The 24800-nt window shown below is 43.3% G+C and overlaps 1 protein-coding gene across 1 annotated transcript in view; it reads right to left on the reverse strand.

Moving 5' to 3' along the window:
• Nucleotides 1-5868: 5868 nt before the first annotated feature.
• LOC132875194 (outer dynein arm-docking complex subunit 3-like) overlaps nucleotides 5869-24800 on the reverse strand; it is a 33727-nt gene continuing 14795 nt past the window's right edge. Inside the window, exons 6-13 of the mRNA XM_060911887.1 lie at nucleotides 18625-18750; nucleotides 18326-18448; nucleotides 10435-10578; nucleotides 10113-10273; nucleotides 8206-8362; nucleotides 6393-6536; nucleotides 6149-6233; nucleotides 5869-6014 (exon numbers count right to left, since the gene is read on the reverse strand). Of these exons, the coding sequence (XP_060767870.1) occupies nucleotides 5902-6014; nucleotides 6149-6233; nucleotides 6393-6536; nucleotides 8206-8362; nucleotides 10113-10273; nucleotides 10435-10578; nucleotides 18326-18448; nucleotides 18625-18750 (1053 nt within the window). The 3' untranslated portion in view covers nucleotides 5869-5901. The remainder of the gene's footprint in view (nucleotides 6015-6148; nucleotides 6234-6392; nucleotides 6537-8205; nucleotides 8363-10112; nucleotides 10274-10434; nucleotides 10579-18325; nucleotides 18449-18624; nucleotides 18751-24800) is intronic.

Genomic DNA, 24800 nt, shown 5'->3' on the forward strand with positions numbered 1-24800 from the left:
ACATTTAGATCAGGTCAAATGGCAAACACGAACCCACACACACACAAAAAGCGCACACACACATGACAAAGACAAGACACACACCCTAAAGATACAAAACACACATAATCCAAGCCCTATTTTGGCAGTCTCTCAACACATTGCCAAGTTTGCTTAAGATAGTCATTTGCACCAGTCCTGCAGTCGTGAAGGCCCGTGGGCAGAGTCAACACCTTCCTCCCAGAGATCAGTGTTTTAGAGAGTTAATCTTAATCATTTGAACAGTTCAACAGATTTGCTCATCACATTTTGGACGCCTCAAATGGCGCGCACACAATGCACCAGGCGCGCGCGCACACAACGCACCAGGCGCGCGCGCACACAATGCACCAAGCGCGCGCGCACACAACGCACCAGGCACGCGCGCACACACACAATGCACCAGGCGCGCGCGCACACAACGCATTACATGTGCCTCGATCAACTTTTCAATGAACGCCTCTTGCCGATTGCCATCTACCGCCTTTAGCCAGTCTTTAAAATCAGGTTCCTCCAGCCAGAGGTCTGAAAATTTGCATTTCCCCATTGTTTAATTCTCGTGCAGATGTCGCCAGTCGGGTCAACAGATAGATTCGACTACAGCCGTATAAACAAAGTCAGTCTCCTACTAAACAATCTCTGGTATAAATTTATACTGGATTCGACCGTTATTGGAATTCAATGCGCATGCGCCACCAACTCCTCACTGCGGTCCTCCTCGATACATAAAAATAAATTCGACCAAATGTAGTAATTTATGGATATTATGGCATGCAGGTTAATTAAATGAATTAGAAAACACATAGGCCCAGTTGGATGGGGGTCAAAAAAATTTACTACCACGTCAGATTACGTTTACTACCTTTTACTACTTTTTACTGGCCATAATTTAGCCTAATTAACTACCTTTTACTACCTTTTAAAACCCCGCGGGAACCCTGGTTCAAAACCCGCCAAAATGCACTTGAAACCCCCCAACTGGGCGGAGAACCGTGCAATCTGGCAACACTGCTCGCGGTATTTACATCAATTTAACTTCCGAGTGTTCCCGAATGTCAGCGAGAACAAACAAAGCCGACGAAAACATCGCTAAACAAGCAAACCTAATCAGAACGTATTCTGCTGGTCATTTTACTTAAACATATTTTAATGGATATACAAGAGATTTAAAAAAAAAAACACTTTCGCTAGAAAATAGCGGAATTCCGCTAAATAGCGGACGTCTTGGATCCCTGCATGTGCCACTACTCATCCCAAATATTCGACCTGAGGCTGACAATATTGCATCTTAGACTGTGCCTCTGGAATTTGAACCTGAATGAATTTCCCCCATTTGTCTATTGTCTGTTGAACTGACTCTTCTATTTTACCTAACCAATAGACATTAGCCTTCCCTGCTAACAAACTCAACTGACTAGTTACTCTTAATTCATCCACATACACACTATCAGATATACACCAAATATGAAGTCCCATTTGCACAATGCATCTCTTCCTAACAAATTTACTGAGGTGTGTTCTGAGACTAAGATTGGAATTTTTGCTGTTTTGTTATTTGCAATTAGACTTACTGGAACTGTCACTGGAATTAGCTGAGTTTGTCCCGTGAATCCTATTGTCTTAGCAAATTAAATACTCATTCTTTATTTTTCACTTACTTAATTATTTTATAATATTTTTCTTTTCATATAATATATAAATATATATAAACCACCTACAGCGTCTTGCAAAAGTATTCATCCCCCTTGGTGTTTGTCCTGTTTTGTCGCATTACAAGATGGAATTAAAAAAGATTTTTGGGGGGTTAGCACCATTTGATTTACACAACATGCCTACCACTTTAAAGGTGAAAATTGTTGTTTTATTGTAACACAAACAATAGTTACAGTGATGCTTGAAAGTTTGTAAACCCTTTAGGATTTTCACACAAGTCCTAAAAATAGATAAAGAGAACCCAGTTAAGCAAATGAGACAAAAATATTATACTTGGTCATTTATTTATTGAGGAAAATGATCCAATATTACATATCTGTGAGTGGCAAAAGTGTGTGAACCTCTTGGATTAGCAGTTAATTTGAAGGTGAAATTAGAGTCAGGTGTTTTCAATCAATGGGATGACAATCAGGTGTGAGTGGTTACTCTGTTTTATTGAAAGAACAGGGATCTATCAAAGTCTGATCTTCACAACACATTTGTGGAAGTGTATCATGGTACAAACAAAGGAAATTTCTGAGGACCTCAGAAAAAGCGTTGTTGATGCTCATCAGGCTGGAAAAGGTTACAAAACCATCTCAAAAGAGTTTGGACTCCACCAATCCAGTCAGACAGATTGTGTACAAATGGAGGAAATTCAAGACCATTGTTACCCTCCCCAGGAGTGGTCGACCAACAAAGATCACTCATGAAGCAAGGCGTGTAATAGTCGGTGAGGTCACAAAGGACCCCAGTGTAACTTCTAAGCAACTGAAGGCCTCTCTCACATTGGCTAATGTTAATGTTCATGATCAGAACACTGAACAACAATGGTGCGCATGGCAGGGTTGCAAGGAGAAAGCCACTGCTCTCCAAAAAGAACATTGCTGCTTGTCTGCAGTTTGCTAAAGATCATGTGGACAAGCCAGAAGGCTATTGGAAAAATGTTTGGTGGATGGATGTGACCAAAATAGAACTTTTTGGTTTAAATGAGAGGTGCTAGGTTTGGAGAACGGAAAACACTGCATTCCAGCATAAGAAGCTTATCCCATCTGTGAAACATGGTGGTGGTAGTATCATGGTTTGGGCCTGTTTTGCTGCATCTGGGCCAGGATGGCTTGCCATCACTGATGGAACAATGGATTCTGAATTATACCAGCGAATTCTAAAGGAAAATGTCAGGACATCTGTCCATGAACTGAATCTCAAGAGAAGGTGGGTCATGCAGCAAGACTGTTGTCCTTTGACCCTAAGCACACAAGTCATTCTACCAAAGAATGGTTAAAGAAGAATAAAGTTAATGTTTTGGAATGGCCAAATCAAAGTCCTGACCTTAATCCAATTGAAATGTTGTGGAAGAACCTGAAGCAAGCAGTTCATGTGAGGAAACCCACCAACATCCCAGAGCTGAAGCAGTTCTGTACGGAGGAATGGGCTAAAATTCCTCCAAGCCGGTGTGCAGGACTGATCAACAGTTACCGGAAACATTTAGTTGCAGTTATTGCTGCACAAGGGGGTCACACCAGATACTGAAAGCAAAGGTTCACATACTTTTGCCACTCATATATATATGTAATATTGGATCATTTTCTTCAATAAATAAATGACCAAGTATAATATTTTTCTCATTTGTTTAACTGGGTTCTCTTTATCTACATTGAGGACTTGTGTGAAAATCTGATGATGTTTTAGGTCATATTTATGCAGAAATATAGAAAATTCTAAAGGTTCACAAACTTTCAAGCACCACTGTAAGATGAAAAACAGAAATCTGGAGTGTGCATAGGTATTCACACATTTTCGTATGAAACCCCTAAATAAGAGCTGGTCCAACCACTTAACTTCATAAGTCACATAATTAGTTGATCAAGATCCACCTGTGTGCAATCAAAGTGTCACATGATCTGTCACATGATGTTTGTATAAATCAACCTGTTCTGGAAGGACCCTGACTCTGCAACAATACTAAGCAAGCAACATGAAAACCAAAGAGCACTCCAAACAGGGTACAAACAAAGTTGTGAAGAAGTATGGATCAGGGTTGAGTTATAAAAAATATCCCAAACTTTGAATATCCCAGGGAGCACCATTAAACCCATTATAGCAAATTGGAAAGAATATGGCACCACAACAAACCTGACAAGAGAAGGCAGCCCACCAAAACTCACAGACTGGGCAAGGAGGGCATTAATCACAGATGCAACAAAGACACCAAAGATAACATTGAAGAAGCTGCAAAGGTCCACGGCAGAGATGGGAGTATCTGTCCAGAGGACCACTTTAAGCCGTACACTCCTGAAAGTGGGGCTTTATGGAAGAGTGGCCAGAAAAAAGTAATTGCTTAAGAAAACATGTTTGGAGTTTGTCCAACAGCATGTGACAGACCCTCCAAACACATGGAAGAAGGTTCTCTGGTCAAATGAGACTAAAAATGATCTTTTTGGCCATCATGGGGAACACCATGCTTGGTGCAAACCCAACATCCTGAGAACACTATTCCTATAGTGAAGCATGGTGGTGGCAGCATCATGCTGTGGGGATATTTTTCATCTGCAGGGACAGGAAAGCTGGTCAGGATTGAAGGAAAAATGGATGGCACTAAATACAGGGCAATTCTGAAGGAAAACCTGTTTGAGTCAACCAGAGGTTTGAGACTGGGATGAAGGCTTACGTTCCAGCAGGACAATGACCCTAAACATACTGCTAAAGCGACACTGGAGTGGTTTAAAGGGAAACATTGAAATGTCTTGGAATGGCCTAATCAAAGCCCAGACCTCAATCCAATTGAGAATCTGTGGCATAACTTGAAGATTGCTGTACACCAATGCAACCCATCTAACTTGAAGGAGTTCTGCCTTGAGGAATGGGCAAAAATCCCAGTGGCTAGATGTGCTAAGCTAATACAGACATACCCCAAGAGACTTGCAGCTGTAATTGCAGCAAAAGGTGGCTCTACAAAGTACTGACTTTGGTGTGTCTATGCACACTGCAGATTTCTGTTTTTCCATCTGAATTATTGTTTGACACAATAAAACAACAATTTTCACCTTTAAAGTTGTAGGCATGTTGTGTAAATCAAATGGTGGTAACCGCCCAAAAATCCATTTTCATTACATGTGACAAAACAGGACAAACACAAAGGGGGATGAATACTTTTGCAAGACACTGTATATACCCAGGGGTGGCACGGTGGTGTAGTGGTTAGCACTGTTGCCTCACAGCAAGAAGATTCTGGGTTTGAACCCAGTGGTTGACAGAGGCCTTTCTGTGTGGAGTTTGCATGTTCTCCCCATGTCTGTGTGGATTTCCTCTGGGTGTTCTGGTTTCCGCCACAGTCCAAAGACATGCAGATTAGGCTAAATGGTGGCTCTAAATTGACCGTAGGTGTGAATGGTTGTTTGTCTCTATGTGTTAGCCCTGCAATGACCTGGTGACTTGTCCAGGGTGTACCCCGCTTCTCGCCTGTAGTCGGCTGAGATAGGCTCCAGCTTGCCTGTGACCCTGTACAGGATAAGCGGCTACAGATAATGGATGGATATACCCATTCATTTGTCTTTGTTTTGACTATTAATCACTTAATTAATCAAAAAAGGGGAGTGAAGAATAGTTAAGGGCTTCTTAAAATTCTTATTATTTCAGAATATTTGTAATCCTCAGCCTGATGGAGAAAAACAGTATATGTGTATGTGTGCCCACAGTAACATCCTTATCTGTGTTATGGATTAAATGTTTTGAGAAAGACCTTTTGTAGTGAGAAACCAGAGAGTGAGTGAAAGTGTCATGTATTGGGCATGCAGAGAGAGAGCGCATCTGGGGCACAGTGAGTGTCTTGGACAACACTGCCGTATATACATGAAACTTCTTTAATAAAACCTAGCTTTCTCTCTCATAAAGTGTGGCTGCCTGTAATCTTTATTGAAGGGGAAACAGAAAATTTACTTTGCAATCTAACAGTTGACAACCCGGTTTACACTGAGATTCGATTCCTTTCTGCAAAAAAAAAAAAATCCCTCGCTGTATCGCTGCATGGATTGACTTTATTGGGTTCTGAGACTGGATGCCAACAAAAACCCGTTTTCTATTTTAAAACGACAGATCCGTTTCAGACAAGTGATTCTGCGATTTCTGCATTTTTTCTGTGATCGCAGAAAAGCATCATCCCTACCATCATCTCTACAGGTGACGAGAAGGTCACAGTTTGCTCTTCATCTTTGTCTTAGAGTTGATGATGTGCTGCGACTGGCGTTTGAGGAACTCTCGAGTGATGACATCATCATCATCATCATCCCCACTATCTTCCTCTTCTACAGAGAGAGAGAGAGAGAGAGAGAGAGAGAGAAACTCATCACCTTACTCTCTGTGTGTGTGTGTGTGTGTGTGTGTGTGTGTGTGTGTTTATGTGTGTGTGTGTGTGTGTGTGTGTGTGTGTGTGTGAGACCTTCAGACAGGTCGGCTTTCTGATAATCCGGCAGTGTGACGCGGGTGTTGGAGTCAGGAAGCTTCCCCTCAATGACGCTATGGAACTGCAAACACACACATACACACACCATGTTTATAAAAAGATCAAGGATTTATATCTCTGGTTTTCTCTCACTCTTTCTCTCTCTTTTTCACACACACACACACACACACACACACACACACACACACACACACACACACACACACACACACACACACACCTCTTGCTCCCCCATTTCTTTGGTGAGTGTGTGTATATCACGTCCCTGTAGTCCTTTGTGAAGCTGCATCAGTTTCAGCTCTGTCTCCAGCAGCAGCTCCAACGCAGGCTGAGGAGACACACCTTTTCGCTGCACAGGGGCATCCTACACATACACACACACACACACACACATAGATAGATAGATAGATAGATAGATAGATAGATAGATAGATAGAAAAGGACTTTGTAAGGTCTAAGACTACTCTAAATACAGTAACTACACTAGACCAGATACTTTCTATTTGCATACAGTGGATATAAAAAGTGTACACACCCTGTTAAAATGATAGGTTTTTCTGATGTAAAAAAAATGAGACCACGATAAATTATTTCAAAATTTTCCCACCTTTAATGTGACCTATAACCTGTACAATTCAACTGAAAAACAAACAAATCTGTTAGGGGGGAAAAACATAAAAAATAAAAAACCTACAATAAGCTGGTTGCATAAGTGTGCACACCCTTTGATTTAATTACAGCATTCAGTCTTTTTGGGTAGGAGTCTGTCAGCCTGCCACATCTAGATTTGGCAATATTTGCCCACTCTTCCTTGCAAAAGCACTCCAAATCTGTCAGATTGCGAGCGCATCTCTTGTGCACAGCCCTCTTTAGGTCACCCCACAGATTTTCAATTGGATTTAGGTCTTGGCTCTGGCTGGGCCATTCCAAAACATTTTTGGGGTGATTGTCATACTGAAAGATGAAATTACTCTTCATCTTTGGCTTTCTAGCAGACACCTGAAGGTTTTGGTCCAAAATTGACTGGTATTTAGAATTGTTCATAATTCCCTCCACCTTGACTAAAGCCCCTGTTCCAGCTGAAGAAGAACAACATGATGCTGCCACCACCATGCTTCACTGTGGGTATGGTGTTCTTTTAGTGATGCACAGTGTTGTTTTTGCACCAAACATACGTTTTGGAATTGTGGCCAAAAAGTTCAACCTTGGTTTCATCAGACCATAACACATTTTCTCACATGCTTTTGGGAGAGTTGATGTATTTTTTTTTTCAAAATTTAGCCAGGCCTGGATGTTTTTCTTTGACCCTACCTCATAGTCCAGACATATGGAGAATATGGAAGATTGTTGTCACATGTAGTACACAACCAGTGCTTGCCAGGAATTCCTGCAGCTCCTTCAGTGTTGCTGTAGGCCTCTTGGCAGCCTCCCTGTCCAGTTTTCATCTTGTCTTTTCATCAATTTTCGAGGGACGTCCAGTTCTCGGTAATGTCACTGTTGTCCCATATTTTCTCCACTTCTTGATGACTGTCTTCACTGTGCTCCGTGGTATATCTAATACCATGGAAATTTTTTGTACCCTTCTCCTGACTGATATCTTTCAACAATGAGATCCCTTTGATGCTTTGTAAGCTCTCTGCGAACCATGGCTTTTGCTGGAGGATGCAACTGAGTAAACATCTGAACTTTATATGGGGTTAATTAGAGTAATTTTAATTGATGGCAGGTGTGTACCCAAAAAGACTGAATGCTGTAATTAAATCAAAAGGTGCTTCAACAAAATATTAGTTTAAGGGTGTGCACACTTATGTAACCAGCTTATTGTACGATTTTTATTTTTTATGTTTTTCCCTCTAACAGATTTGTTTGTTTTTCAATTGAATTGTACAGGTTATAGGTCACATTAAAGGTGGGAAAAGTTTTGAAATAATTTATCGTGGTCTCATTTCTTTATGTCAGAAAAACCTATCATTTTAACAGGGTGTGTACACTTTTTATATCCACTTTATGTGTGTGTATGTGTGTGTGTGTACCTTCAGTGTGATGTGCTGCAGTTTTTCATACAGATGTTCCACAGCATTGCTCACAGTGTTCAGTGTGAGTGTGATTCTGTCCAGAGTGTCTTTAGCTGCGTCTCGTCTCTGCTGCTCCCTCTGTAACTGAGACACACACTCCTCCAACATCCTCCTCCTATTCACACACACACGCGCCCCAAACTTTTAAAAACTATTTCAGGTCTGTATTCAAAGTTAACCACTTAAATCCAGTGTTTATGCAAGGAAATTTCCTGGTATTCAGAGTCAGGAAGTTGATTTTCTGAGCGCCACATTCAGATTATTAAAATCACCTCTGAGGTTGCCAGATATTTCTGTAAGTGTCCAGTGTGGGGTTCCTCAATAGCATCTAGAGCACTGCCTTTAAACTCAAATGCTCACCTTTACACTGAAAATAATCAGGGATAGAAAATAGACTGAAGAAGGAAATAGTGTTTTATTCTTGGCTGTTGAATATAATGAGATGTAATATAAAAATCTCATCTCATCTCATTATCTGTAGCCGCTTTATCCTGTTCTACAGGGTCGCAGGCAAGCTGGAGCATATCCCAGCTGACTACGGGCAAAAGGCGGGCTACACCCTGGACAAGTCGCCAGGTCATCACAGGGCTGACACATAGACACAGACAACCATTCACACTCACATTCACACCTACGGTCAATTTAGAATCACCAGTTAACCTAACCTGCATGTCTTTGGACTGTGGGGGAAACCGGAGCACCCGGAGGAAACCCATGCGGACACGGGGAGAACATGCAAACTCCGCACAGAAAGGTCCTCGCCGGCCACGGGGCTCGAACCCGGACCTTCTTGCTGTGAGGCGACAGCGCTAACCACTACACCACCGTGCCGCCCCGTAATATAAAAATCTCATCTCATCTCATTATCTTTAGCTGCTTTATCCTTCTACAGGGTCGCAGGCAAGCTGGAGCATATCCCAGCTGACTACGGGCGAAAGGCGGGCTACACCCTGGACAAGTCGCCAGGTCATCACAGGGCTGACACATAGACACAGACAACCATTCACACTCACATTCACACCTACGGTCAATTTAGAGTCACCAGTTAACCTAACCTGCATGTCTTTGGACTGTGGGGGAAACCGGAGCACCCGGAGGAAACCCACGCGGACACGGGGAGAACATGCAAACTCCGCACAGAAAGGCCCTCGCCGGCCACGGGGCTCGAACCCGGACCTTCTTGCTGTGAGGCGACAGCGCTAACCACTACACCACCGTGCCGCCCCGTAATATAAAAATAAGAGAGAATTTTAAAAATGTAAAATAGACTAATAGGATGACCTATGAAAGAGAAGATGGGGGAAATAAAATCTAAATCTCCAGAAATAAATCTAATAGGAGTCTCATATATCACCAGTGTATTACTGCATGAACAGAGTGAGCTGTAATGATCACATTAATCACTGGTTTAATTTAGCAGAATGGCTTCCACACTCATTATTCAGCAGCACAGAAAATAGCACTTGATCCAACACAGGCTGTTACTTTATAGTCTACTTTTTTATTTCAAGCTCAGACAATTACTCAAGCAAAACTTAATGAAGCTACAAAAGACTAAGTGGAGGTGATGAAATTGTACTGTGTGTGCATGAGGGATGTAGGAGATTTTATCAAACTTTTCATTCACCATGTTGATTTGTTGAATTCATAAAGTAAAATCAGTGTGTGTTAATTTGATGCACTCTGCTGTAAAGAAAACATGCATTCCCCACATGTAGAACTGAGACACACCTCTGTTTTAGACAAACTCCACCTCCATGTGCGTAACTGAGACACGCCTCTGTTTGAGAGAAATTCTGCCCCCACATGCATAACTGAGACTCTGTGTGTGTGTGTGTGTGTGTGTGTGTGTGTGTGTTTCTCACTGGGTCAGTTTGGTGTCTCCTGAGTACTTCATGTCCTGGTAATGAGTGTGTAATGCGTCTCTCTTCTGCTTTAGCTGCTGAAGCTCATGCTCATTCTGCACCTTCATCTGCTCCAGATGTGTGTGAGAGTCACGCTGAGATATGAACCTTTCCAACAACTCCTACACACACACACATACACACACACACAAACACGCAAAAGCTTTACACACTTTCTCTAGTTCAGTTACGCATCTAATACAAGGGTATGTGACTGTAAGGCTACTGTCCAATCTGAAATGATGAACCATACACAGCGCACTTCAGTGTCTGTGTGTTTAACCTGTGTGTCCGTGATTCCTGTAGCCGCTGTGATGCGTGAGAAGGCCTCCTCAAAGCGGGAGATGGTTTTGCTGTTCTCTCCCTCTCGTTTTCTATTGCGCTGTGCTTGACTGCTCAACTCATATGTGTGCAGCACCCTCTGGGCCTGATACACACACACACACACACACACACACACACATATATGTGTCAGATAACGGAATCCAGGGACACATGTCCACCCAGGGGCATTTTGAGTTATTGACAGATTCAGAAAGTACAGTTTCTAAGCTTTCCAATGATGCCTTCCATTTGGAGATCTGACAATATTTGAAGAATGTGTGGCCTTTTGAAAGTATATACCTCTTAAAACAGAAAAGGGAGAAAATCGCCCTCAAAGTTTTCCATCTCAGCTATTCTGGGTGCAGGGAGGGCACATAATGGTGCTATTTAAATTCGAGGTGATCCATAGGCTGGGGGCACAGATGGTAGTGGTGGACATCCTGTCCCGTCGGGGGGTGGGGGGGAGCCCATTGCAGGCCAGACAGTTCCCTGGCCTGAGTCAGGCGGTGGGGGTATTCACAAACCGACGCTCAGCCACACCCCTGCTGCCACATACCCCCACCGTCCAACTCAGGCCGGGGAGCTGTCCAGCCCGCAGCAGACCCCCCCCCACACACACACAGGACAGGACGTCCGCTGCGGGCCAGACAGCTCACCAGCCTGAGTCGGGCAGTGGGGGATTGTGCCAGCAGGGGCGTGGCCGAGCGTCAGTTTGTGAATGGAGGGCAGGGCCAGGGAAGTGAGTGGCAAAGTCAGTACAGCTGTTTCTGATTAACATTGTGTCTGTGTGCTTTCCAGTAACTGCAGAGAGTAGAAAAGGAGGGAGAGAGCGAAGAGAGGAGATCTCTCCCAACCAGAGCACGTGTGTGTGTGTGTGTGTGTGTGTGTGTGTGTGTGTGTGTGTGTGTGTGTGTAAAGCTGAAAAGCAAGGAAAACATTGAAAATAAAAAGTCTGTGTGAACAGCACTTCCCGCCTGCCATGCTTCAGTATTACACCCACTCAGGGATTTGCAACAACATTATATTAGTATGAAGAACTTCAAATATATTAAAGTTATAACCAGGTTTTTGTGTTATGCCTAGCTAATTATTATAACTAACTGCAACAACTCCTCCTCTGCCAGTTAGACGATGCTGGTGTATGTAACTGTATCCAGGAGGAGTAGCTTTGTTTAATGCTATATATTCATTTGGCTTAATTCATGTTTCTGTTAAACACAGTACATTAAACTCCTAATCAGTAATAAGTTCATTAACAATTAGCTCTTTAGATGTAAAAGATCTAATATTTAAGAGTCCTACCTTCCAGTAAAAGGTGCTGACAGTGGCTGTACAGTCAATATGATCCAATTTTATATTAATTAGGTTACTTGAACAAACTCTCTGAATATTTCAACTTTTTTTGTTTAGCTCAGGGAAGAGACACAGTTTAGATAGTGGAACCTGAGTGACAACTCTGTGCAGCTAGCAGACAGTCAGTTTATCCTGTTCATCTGCTTCCTGGCCTTGGCCCTGGATTGTCATAAGTTAACTCAGCCTGTTCTGAGACTATGAGCTATGCTGCAAGAAATGACAGCAGCACCTTCCCGAGTGGGATGGATACCATCCTGCCCTAACAGGCCGGCAGTGCCTTCAAAATTAGTCCAATTATCCATAAAGCCCACATTGATTTCAGAGTACCACCTAGACAACCAGCAGTTCAGCGACCATAACCAGCTGTAAGCTACATCGCCACGCTGCATTGAGATGGGGCCAGAGCATACTACCATATCCAACATTGCCTTCACTAATTTAAACACCTCTACAAAGTTGCCCTTAGTAATCTCAGACTGACGAAGGCATATATTGCCTTTGTTAAGGAAAACAAGGAAAGTTATCCTCCTACGAGGAGTTATTCTCCGACGTGGATAACTATCTTTGAGAGCCTATGCTTGCCTAGGACCCTAAGATTACCTGCTATGTCCTGGTTCCTGGTATACACCCGACTAAAGCTGCTGGTGTGCCTAAAGGCCTAGCTAATTTCACATGCCATAAGATAGAGTCTCTTATAACCAGAGGTCTTTCAGGTTTCTCAGTGGCTGCATCACCGAAGAGCGCAAACCTGTTTGACACGTGAAGCAGAGAGGAGTGGTACTCCCATGGGCAAGTCTCAGCAGTAGCTTTGGCTCTATGATTATGCTGCTGAGTCATCACCCATTTGCCCCACTGTGAGGGCTGTAATGCCAGAGTTGGGGGATTGCTAGCTCCATCTAGGGCATCCAGACTTTCCCCTGCAGAAACTACACTGCTCTCAATCTCACTAACCCTTTCTAGTGTCTGGATATGCATCTCTAAAGCTGCAGTCTTCTCCATCAGTAAACTAACTAATCTGCATTTATCACAAATAAAGCTATCAGTATCACATGAAGCAGAGAGGAGTGGTACTCCCATGGGCAAGTCTCAGCAGTAACTTTGGCTCTATGATTATGCTGCTGAGTCATCACCCATTTGCCCCACTGTGAGGGCTGTAATGCCAGAGTTGGGGGCTGTAATGCCAGAGTAGTCTACTCCTTTTGGCTGTGACAGAACAATTCTGCCAGAGGAATGGACCCAGCAGACATTGAAACAGTTAAAGCAGCTTTCACCAAACAAGGCTCTATTCTGGGTTATCACCAGCAGGAGATTACAGCTGTCCATCAGAGCTTGACGGCCATCACAGACATGTTACAGAAACTCTCCTCTCAGATGGAAAGCCTTCCGATTGCCATCTCCAGTCAACCAGCACCTGCGCCAGTCAGCTCACCCATTACTCCAACAGTCATTCCAGTGCCACAACCCCTCCGAGAGCCATGTCTGCCTGCCCCGCAGCCCTACAATGGGGAGCCTGGGACCTGCTACTCATTCCTTTCCCAGTGCTCCTTGTCAATGGAACTCCAGGCCTCCGCTTTCCCTTCCAAGAGCTCTCGAGTCATCTATGTCATCACACTTCTGACTGGAAGAGTTCAGGAGTGGATAACAGTAATCTGGAATGCTGGGGCCCCTTGTTGTTCAAGTTACAAGGAATTCTCTGAAGAGATGCAAAAGGTTTTTGACCAGTTGCCCAAGGGCAAGGAGGCAGCTAGGTGACTAATGGAGCTCAAGCAAGGCAGCCAGCTGGTTTATGACTATGCTATTCAGTTTCATACCTTGGCTGCAGCTGTGGACTGGATTGCCATTGCCTTGTATGATGCATTTTTTCATGGACTAAATAGCTCTGTATTGGATGAGATCATCCCTCATGACCTCCCTGAGACTTTGGACAGCCTCATGGACCTAGCTGGTCAGGTGCATACCCGGTTATGCCAACAAAGCCTGAGAAGGAACCTCAGGTTTGAACTTAAGAATGTTGCTTCCTCATCTGAGGCCACTGCTTCCCCTGAACCAGAGCCCATGCAGCTAGGCAGAACCCAAATCACCCCCAAGGAGAGAAGGTGCGGCCGTGAGACCAGGTCCTGATTCTACTGTGGCAAACCCAGATATTTCATCTCTCATTGCCTGTTAAAAGGGCCTGCCCACCAGTAGCAGCAAGGATACAGGTGAGTGTACTGATGCAGTCTTCCCCTGCCAAGAGGCCGGTGCTTCTCACTAAGATAATTTTTCAGAAAAGATGTTACCCAGTAAAGGTGCTGATTGACTCTGGGGGCAGACGAAAGCTTAATCAGAACCTCCTTTGCAGAAGAGCTGGGGGTCAACCTGTTAGACCACCCTCTAAACACCAGGGCACTCAAGGGCACCGAACTCAGTCTTGTCTCCCACATCACAGAGCCGATCACTCATAAAATCTCGGGGAACCACGTGGAGTCTATTTCTTTCTTTGCCATGAATAAGCTTCATGAGTCTATTGTTCTTGGTCTTCCTTGGTTGTGCCTGCATAATCCCCACCTGAATTGGAATAATGGTACAGTCCTCTCTTGGAGCACCCACTGCTTGGCCACCTGCCTGTCCTCTGCCAAGATTCCCCGCACCTCCCAAGTCTCCAGTCCTGATGAGTCCATCAACCTCTCCAATGTCCCTGTGGAATACTGGGACCTTAGTCAGGTGTTCAGTAAGGCCCGGGCCACCTCTCTCCCTCCTCATTGACCTTACGATTGTGCTATTGATCTGCTTCCTGGGACCACTCCCCCTAGGGGTCACATTTATTCCCTCTCTCCCCAGAGAGAGAGGCCATGGACAAGTATATATCAGAGTCTCTTGCGGCTGGCATCATTTGCCCCTCATCATCTCTGGTGGAATCTGGTTTATTTTTTGTGGTCAAGAAGAACAAGTCTGTTAGGCTGTGCATTGATTATTGAGGCTTAAATGTGTCAGATAAAGGAATCCAGGGACACATGTCCGCCCGGGGGCATTTTGAGTTATTGACAGATTCAGAAAGTACAGTTTCTAAGCTTTCCAATGATGCCTTCCATGTGGAGATCTGACAATATTTGAAGAATGTGTGGCCTTTTGAAAGTGCATACCTCTTAAAACAGAAAAGGGAGAAAATCGCCCTCAAAGTTTTCCATCTCAGCTACTCTGGGTGCAGGGAGGGCACATAATGGTGCTCATTTGCATGACATTAAGGAAAGCCCTACCCCCTACTAGCTAGCAGGATGCTACTTTCATGTAAACAAATCACCACGTCAATTTTCCTTCCATGCAAAGTATGCCCAAAACAATTATGAAGTACAAAAATAAGTCCTAAAGTATACTTTAACGTTTTGTGGTTGAAAAATTACTCACACCGTAAGAAAGAAAGATAGCACAATGATGACACAACTAACACAATGCTAGTTTCATGTAAAGCCTCGGTCACAACCGGCCATACGTGTTCCTACGGCCGGTCTACATGCAAAAAATGCAAGAAACGCACGGCGGGCGCGCATGAAACGCACAAGAGCGCGCGTGTGACGTGCTGATTTTCAAGCCGCAGACTGGCCGCAGAGGTTCGTTGTCATGTCAAACAAACTCTACGGGCGCTTACGTTTTTTTCAGGTTGCAAGACAAACTTACGGCCATCTTTCTCCATGAACAAAAAAAACGGCAGCGATTTGGGAAACGGCAAAAATCGCACGGCCAAAAAATCGTACGTCCAGTTGTGACCTAGGCTTAACCAAACCACAACACTCTCCGTTACATGCAAAAATAACCACACAGCCTTAGATTAATAAACTTACCCCATCAGAAAGAGAAACGTCGCCTTGCACACATCAATGCCTCCGATGGAAAGTAGTCCTAGAACGGTCCGTGTATCATCCGATCATTCAAGTATTCCATTCAATCTGGAAAACGAGGTTGCGTTTTTTTTGCTAGAAATGGTTATCTCCGATGTAAATACCGAGTGTCTGTTTGCTTCGCGGTGTTTCAGCTCCTCTGCGCTCTGTTTAGCTTGCTCATTCCATAGTGAAATTACATGCCTGTATGCAGCTTAAGTAGCCATGAGCTCAGCTCGTATCATACAGCTGATTCGCGAAAAAAAAAAAAAAGACTCAAATCATCATGTGAATGGCCCATATGGTAATTTACCCACACCCCCCAGCAGGCTACAGTCCTGACAAAAACGAGACAATTTGCAACAAAAAAATGTATGCTTTTCCAACAAAACAATCTATTATCTGAAATACTGATTGCATTCTTCAAGATCTCAACTTGCACATGATGGAAAAAAACAAAAATCACAAATTTAGAAAAAAAATGCTTCTTTTGCGATTATCTCGGATTCGTTTCGGCCGACATGCGTCCCTGGATTCGGTGAGGGGTCACATATATGAACATGCCCACCGTGTCTGACAGGTAACAATATCTGACAGCTATAAACCAATGTCCTGTTGATTTGCTGGTCTTTTAGGATGTTATGTAATGGTTTTGCAGTGTGCTCACTGCCCCATTCAGCTCCACACAGTTCTTACTGCACCCAGTGGTCAAACATTGTAACTGCAACCAGTGTTAACAGAAGCCATTTGGGGCAGAAATCATGCTGCCCCATGCTCAGGGGCAAAGCAGAGGACAAGACAGTTAATGTCAGAGTTACCAGATTGAGCTCCACAACAATCAAGATAGTGTGTGTAGTTAGTAGTGTATAGTTGTGTATAGTTGTGTGTAGTTACCTATAATAGCGTATAATACAATCCCAATTCCAAAAAAGTTGGGAGGCTGTGTAAAATGTAAATAAAAAAAGAATGCAATGATTTGCAAATCTCATCAACCCATATTTTTTCACAATAGAACATAGACAACATATCAAATGTTTCAACTGAGACATTTTACTATTTCATGAAAGATATTAGCTCATTTTGATTTTGATGGTAGCAAGATGTCTCAGAAAAGTTGGGACGGGGGCAACAAAAGGCCAGAAAAGTAAGTGGTACTAAAAAGAAACAGCTGGAGAAACATTTTGCAACTAATTAGGTTAATTGGCAACAGGTCAGTAGCATGATTGGGTATAAAAAGAGTATCTTAGAGAGACAGTCTCTCTCACAAGTAAAGATGGGCAGAGGTTCACCATTCTGCAAAAAACTGCATTGACAAATTGTGTAACAATTTCAGAATAATGTTCCCCAACATAAAATTGCGAAGACTTTTAATATCTCATCATCTACAGTACATAATATAATCAAAAGATTCTGAGAATCTGGAGAAATCTCTTTACACAAGGGACAAGGCTGAAAATCAATACTGGAAGGCACCACTGCATTAAAAGCAGGCATGATTCTGTAATGGAAATCACTGCATGAGCTCAGGAACACTTCCAGAAATCATTGTCTGTGAACACAGTTTGCCGTACCATCCACAAATGCAGGTTCAAGCTCCATCATGCAAAGAAGAAGCCATGTGTGAATATTATCCAGAAATGCCACCGGCTTCTCTGGGCCAAAGCTCATTTAAAATGTACTGAGGCAAAGTGGAAAGCTATTCTGTGGTCAGACAAATCAAAATTTGAAATTCTTTTTGGAAATCATGGACACCGCATCCTCCGGACTAAAGAGGAGAAGGACCATCCACCTTGTTATCAGTGCTCAGTTCAAAAGCCTGCATCTCTGATGGTATGGGGGTGCATTCATGCCTATGGCATGGGCAGCTTGCACATCTAGAAAGGCACCATCAATGCTGAAAAGTATATACAGGTTTTAGAGCAACATGTGCTCCCATTCAGATGATATCTTTTTTCTGGGAAGGCCTTGCATATTTCAGCAAGACAATGCTAAACCGCATACTGTGTCTATTACAACAGCATGGCTTCGTAGTAGAAGAGTACGGGTGCTGAAGTGGCCTGCCTGCAGTCCACACCTTTCACCAACTGAAAACATTTGCCGCATCATGCAACAAAAAATACAACCAAGAAGACCCAGGACTGCTGAGCAGCTAGAATCCTATATCAGGCAAGAATGGGACAACATTCCTCTCCCAAAACTCAAGCAACTGGTCTCCTCAGTTCCCAGATGTTTATGGACTGCTGTTAAAAGAAGAGGGGATGCTACACAGTGGTAAACATGGCCCTGTCCCAACTTTTTTGAGACATGTTGCTGCCATCAAATTCAAAATTACCTTGTTTTTTTCTTAAAATGGTACATTTTCTCAGTTTAAACATTTGGGATATTGTCTATGTTCTATTGTGAAAAATACATGGGTTTATAAGAGTTGTAATTGCATTCTGTGTTTATTTACATTTTACACAGCATCTCAACTTTTTTGGAATTGGGGTTGTAATCTGTATTTTGTGTAGAATTGTGTATAGTTGTGCATAGTAGCATAAAGTAGTGTATAGTAGTGTGCAGTTGCGTGTAGTTGCATAAAGTTGTGTATAGTAGTCTGTACTTGTGTATAATTGTGCATAGTTGTGTATAGTTGTGACTCACTTGGCGTTCTCCCCTGTCAGTTTGTGCTTTTTGTGCCTCTGCGTGCTTTTTATAGCGGTTCAGGAGAAGTTCTCTCTCCCTCCTCTCACTGTACACCATCAGCGCCTGACTCTTTAGCTCTGCCTACACACACACACACACACACACACACACAAAATCATAACCAAGAATAGATGCTCTTAAACCACACATTCAATTCAATTCAAAACATTACATGCCAACATTCCTGAAAGGAACAGAGTAAGTCCTCCGTGTGTGTGTGTGTGTGTGTGTGTGTGTGTGTGTGCGCGTGCATGTACCTTGGCTGCAACTTTGGCCTGGTGTGCATTGTTGTTCATTAGCTGCAGTTCTCTGAGCTTCTGTTTCCGTTTAACAATCTCACGCTTCAACTCATCTAACTGAGACTGGAACGTCAGACTCTCCTCCTAACACACACACACACACACATATATATATATATATATCAGCTGGATAGTACAGTGGTAACGCTCACTGACTACGACGCAGGAGATTGGGGTTCGAATCCCGGTCGGGGCAAAACATCATCCAGTAAGGGTTCTTAGGCAAAAACCCCTCATGATATATCAGCCTACCTCAGGAATGAGTGAAGACATAACTGATAGAGTCATACCGGCTCATACCGTCGCCCGGGTCAACAAGGTCTGCGTCAGTTGCTAGGGAACCAGGGCAAACTGATGAGAAATGGGCTACTGGAACAAGACATCGATGGACGAGGACAGAAAATACGGATTTGCTGGAATGCTACTATACAAGCAATCCCAGAGAGAGGGGATACATGCAGCGAATGTTGGACCATTGGATACTTCGAAACCCACAATCAAGGCTAACAAAGAAACAGCTATTAACTAGAGATTAATGAAATACAACAACGATGCTACGGCAAGGGGGAGCCAGGAAGACAGGTCAGTGGGGAGATGTCATCATCCCCACAACCAGAGATTGGGTACCAAGCCCCAACAACTAACAGCCTCAACACAAGAGCTGCTGACCTGAGAAGGAAGATCGTGACCCAACTGGAAACCTGGAGCCCCCGACGAATACCGAAGCTGAGTTGCCAAGTACCAGAAGATCTACTAGTAGATGTGAATGCTGCTCTGAAGACATCTGAACCATCACTGAGACCAACAAGCTGATACACAGTACAGCAACAGTAATCATGGAAGAGACGATTAGATTTGCCAAGATAAAGGCAGCACGGAGAGAAGTTAGCCAGCTAGCTGAACTACAGAAAGGGAACATGGTGAATAAAGGGGCACCCAGGAAGTACAACTCACTCTCCATACCAGAGGCACTCGAAACTGCCAAACAGTTTGAAGAGATACACCAAGGAGGGAGAGGCCAGGAGAATAAAACAAGCTGTTCTCCACTGAACCAGCCAAGGTGTACTCTCAGTGGCAGGGGAACAACAACCGGTCAGACCCACCAAGAGCTGAGGTGGAAAAATACTGGAAAGACATATGGGAAAGAAAGGCATCACACAACACCGATGCCCAATGGTTAGTGGACCTAAGAGCTGACCACAGCAACCTCCCAGAACAAGAACCAGTAACCATCTCAATGGCAGACGTCCAAGAAAGAGTGTCAAAGATGAAGAGCTGGACAGCACCAGGCCCCGATATGATCCATACTGGCTGAAGAAGCTAACTGGATTGGACAAGTGTGGCCGGATGGTCTCAAAGAGAGGCAAGATCATCCGGACTGAGGGGATTGACCTACCAGAGGGCAACATAGGTGATATCCAAGACAGCTACAAGTACCTTGGCATCCCACAGGCTAATGGAAACCATGAAGAGGCCACAAGGAAGTCAACCACAGCCAAATACCTCCAGAGAGTAAGGCAGGTCCTGAAAAGTCAGCTGAATGGTAAGAACAAGGTCCAAGCCATCAACATGTACGCACTACCAGTCATCAGATACCCCGCTGGTATCATAAACTGGCCAAAGGAGGAGATAGAAGCCACAGATATCAAGACTAGAAAGCTCCTCACCATGCATGGAGGGTTCCACCCCAAGTCCAGCACCCTGAGACTATACACTAAGCGGAAAGAGGGAGGCCGAGGGCTAGTGAGCGTCAAGACCACGGTCCAGGATGAAACATCGAAAATCCGAGAATACATCAGAAAGATGGCCCCAAAGGATGAACTGCTAAGTGAATGTCTCAGGCAGCAGAACCCTGATGAGAGTGCAGAGGAGGAGGAGGAACAGACAACCTGGAGAGACAAACCCCTACATGGCATGTACCACCGTCAGATAGAGGAAGTGGCTGATATCAAGAAATCCTACCAGTGGCTGGATAATGCAGGACTGACAGACAGCACAGAGGCACTAATCATGGCAGCACAAGAACAGGCCATAAGCACAAGAGCCATAGAGGCCAGGATCTACCAGAGTGGATCAGACCCAAGATGCAGACTGTGCAAAGAAGCCCCTGAAACAGTCCAGCACATAGTAGCAGGGTGTAAGATGCTAGCTGGATCAGCGTACATGGAGAGGCACAACCAAGTGGCTGGGATAGTATACAGGAACATCTGCAACCAGTATGGAATAGAAGTACCCAAGTCCCAATGGGCCATACCACAGAAGGTGGCTGAGAACAACAGGGCCAAGGTTCTGTGGGACTTCAGCTTCCAGACTGACAAACAGATCCTGGCTAACCAACCGGACATAGTGGTGGTGGACAAAGAGCAGAAGAGGGTGGTGGTGATAGATGTGGTGATCCCAGCTGACGCCAACATCAAGAAGAAGGAACATGAGAAACTTGAGAAGTATCAAGGGTTGAAAGAGCAGCTGGAACGGATGTGGAAGGTCAAGGGTTGCGTGGTCCCCGTGGTAGTGGGGGCACTTGGGGCAGTAACCCCCAAACTGGGAGAGTGTCTCCAGCAAATCCCAGGAACAACATCTAAAGCCTCAGTCCAGAAGAGCGCAGTCCTAGGAACATCGAAGATACTGCGCAGAACCCTCAAACTCCCAGGCCTCTGGTAGAGGACCCGAGCTTGAGGATGACATGGATACCACCCCCCCCACACACACACACCCACCCCCGCCGGGGGTGAGAAGGAGATTTTTTTTTTTTTTATAATATGTGTGTGTGTGTGTGTGTATGTTATACACAGGTTTGGAAAAAATTAAAGGTAGACTGCCTTTCAGGTTTTTCAAGTGTAGGTCATAAAAATAATTTTCCCTGACACCCAATTATTTTTGTTTAGTGGACTGAAAGCTAGTGAATTTGAATCACAGACTTTCAATTTTGTTATTTTTTTATTTTTTTTAAATAGAACACTTCATGAATTTAGGGCCACATAACCCTTAATTCTCCACTATTTTTTCCTGCTTCAACATGACCCACTTCAAGATATTACGTCATGCATCACGTGGTGGGCTTTCACCGTTCACGCAAGGCATTGTGGGATACAAATTTGAAACAGGAGAGAAAAATGGAGGACGTGAGTGTGCAAATGAAACGTGAAAAACTGACTACAGTAACGGAAAGTGAGAAGAAAATATGGTGCATAGGAACAGAAACGCAGGACCAAACTAATAAATATCGGCAGTCAGCGAGCACCTTGGTGTGATCAGCTGTTCGTTTAGTGACAGAATTATGTAACTGTCAGTGCATGGTCAAGGTAAACCTGTAGATGGCAGTAATACAACACTGTGAATGCCAGCTGCGATAAAACCCAGAAAAAGAAGAAGAAGGTAAAACTGCACATGCGCACATGGACTTCCTCTATCTTGACTACGCGAAGCAAGCCATTTCATGCATATTATTTGCTAGGGAATCCCCTCAAATTAAACAACTTCCCAGCCACAGAATGGCCTAATATTTTGTGAGATATTACAGAAATAAACATATATCACAATGACCAAATTTCAGAGGGAACTAAATTTCACAGATTTAATGAAATCGAAAGGCCGTCTAGCTTTTAGAGACCACTGCAAAATTATCAGTTTCTCTGGTTTTACAGGTATGTGTTTGAGGAACATGAACATTTTTGTTTTATTCCATAGTAAACTACTGACAACATTTTCCTCAAATTCCACATAAAATTATTGTCAATTAGAGCATTTAATTGCAGAAAATGACCACTGGTAAAAAAAAAAAAAAAAAAAGATTGTGTTTTCAGACCTTGAATAATACATAGGAATCAAGATCAAATTCAATTTTAAACAACACATTACTAATGTTTGAACTTAGAATGAGTTCAGAAATCAATATTCGGTGGAATAACCCTGATATTTAATCACATGCACCTTTGCATGCTCTCCACCAGTCTTTCACATTGCTCTTGGGTGACTTTATGCCACTCCTGGTGCAGAAATTTTAATCAGCTCAGCTTTTTTGATGTCTTAAAACTCTATAAAATCCACAAAGACTTTTAATAAGACACCTGCACCAAGAGATGTCACGTCTTCTGGTGGGAAACTTCACAAAGGCAGTAAGGTATGTTACAGTGGTGCTTGAAAGTTTGTGAACCCTTTAGAATTTTCTATATTTCTATATTTCTATATCTCTTGATCACATTCCAGAGGTTTTCAATAGGGTTCAGGTCTGGAGATTTGGCTGGCCATGACAGAGTCTTGATCTTGTGGTCCTCCATCCACATCTTGATTGACCTGGCTGTATGGCATGAAGCATTGTCCTGCTGCAAAACCCAATCCTCAGAAGGAGGAAGCAAGAAACAGAAGGAAGCAAGTTTTCTTCCAGGATAACCTTGTACATGGCTTGAATCATGTGTCCTTCACAAACAAAGATCTGCCCCATTCCGGCCTTACTGATGCATCACCGATCCTCCACCAAATTTCACAATGGGTGTGAGATACGGTGGCTTGTTGGCTTCTCTAGGTCTCTGTCTAGCCATTAGAAGACCAGGTGATGGGAAAAGCTAAAAATTGGACTCATCAGAGAAGATGACCTTACTCCAGTCCTCTATGGTACAATCTTTATGGTCCAATCCTTATTCTATTAACTGCTATAAAATCAATTACATAGAAAGTCTATTTTTTTTATTATGTGCAATTTCAGTCATTAAAAAATTATCGGCCCCAATATTCTTGTCAACTCTGTTATAAAACTCTATAAAATCCACAAAGACTTTTAATAAGACACCTGCACCAAGAGATGTCACGTCTTCTGGTGGGAAACTTCACAAAGGCAGTAAGGTATGTTACAGTGGTGCTTGAAAGTTTGTGAACCCTTTAGAATTTTCTATATTTCTGCATAAATATGACCTAAAACAACATCAGATTTTCACACAAGTCCTAAAAGTAGATAAACAAAACCTAGTTAAACAAATGAGACAAAAATATTACACTTGGTCATTTATTTACTGAGGAAAATGATCCAATATTGCATATCTGTGAGTGGCAAAAGTATGTGAACCTTTGCTTTCAGTATCTGGTGGGACCCTCTTGTGCAGCAATAACTGCAACTAAACATTTCCGGTAACTGTTGATCAGTCCTGCACACCGGCTTGGAGGAATTATAGCCCATTCCTCCATAGAGAAAAGCTTCAACTCTGGGATGTTGGTGCATTTCCTCATATGGACTGCTCGCTTCAGGTCCTTCCACAACATTTCGATTGGATTAAGGTCAGACTTGGCCATTCCAAAACATTAACTTCATTCTTCTTTAACCATTCTTTGGTAGAACGACTTGTGTGCTTAGGGTTGTTATCTTGCTGCATGACCCACCTTCTCTTGAGATTCAGTTCATGGACAGCTGTCCTGACATTTTCGTTTAGAATCCGCTGGTATAATTCAGAATTCATTGTTCCATCAATGATGGCAAGCCATCCTGGCCCAGATGCAGCAAAAGAGGCCCAAACCATGATACTATCACCACCATGTTTCACAGATTGGATAAGATTCTTATGCTGGAATGCAGTGTTTTCCTTTCTTCAAACCTAGCGCTTCTCATTTAACCCAAAAAGTTCTATTTTGGTCTCATCCGTCCACAAAACATTTTTTCCAATAGCCTTCTGGCTTGTTCATGTGATCTTTAGCAAACTGCAGATGAACAGCAATGCTCTTTTTGGAGAGCAGTGGCTTTCTCCTTGCAACCTTGCCATGAACACCATTGTTGTTCAGTGTTCTCCTGATGGTGGACTCATTAACATTAGCCAATGTGAGAGCAGTGGTGTAGTGGAGATTTTTAAAGTGGGGGTACGCGATTCGTGACATCATCGATTTGATATCATGTCAGAAGCGGTAGCCTTTGTTTGGTCGCCTATGTTTGGTATGAATGATTTGTATAAATGTTACGTTCTTTTAACAACACAAGAGGACACAAGAAGACACTTTTTTTCAGACATTTTTATGTGTGCAATTTTCATTCGTGTTTGTCAGTACAGCCCAACTGTTATGGCGAAAAGCCGCGGTTTATTTTGTCTCCAATAAATATGCCGAAATGGCTAAAGAGGAACAAATTCGCCTTCTCCTTCCGAATGCATCGTTGT

This window comes from Neoarius graeffei, chromosome 27 (genome assembly GCF_027579695.1).
Source record: "Neoarius graeffei isolate fNeoGra1 chromosome 27, fNeoGra1.pri, whole genome shotgun sequence".
Classification (NCBI taxonomy): Eukaryota; Metazoa; Chordata; class Actinopteri; order Siluriformes; family Ariidae; genus Neoarius; species Neoarius graeffei.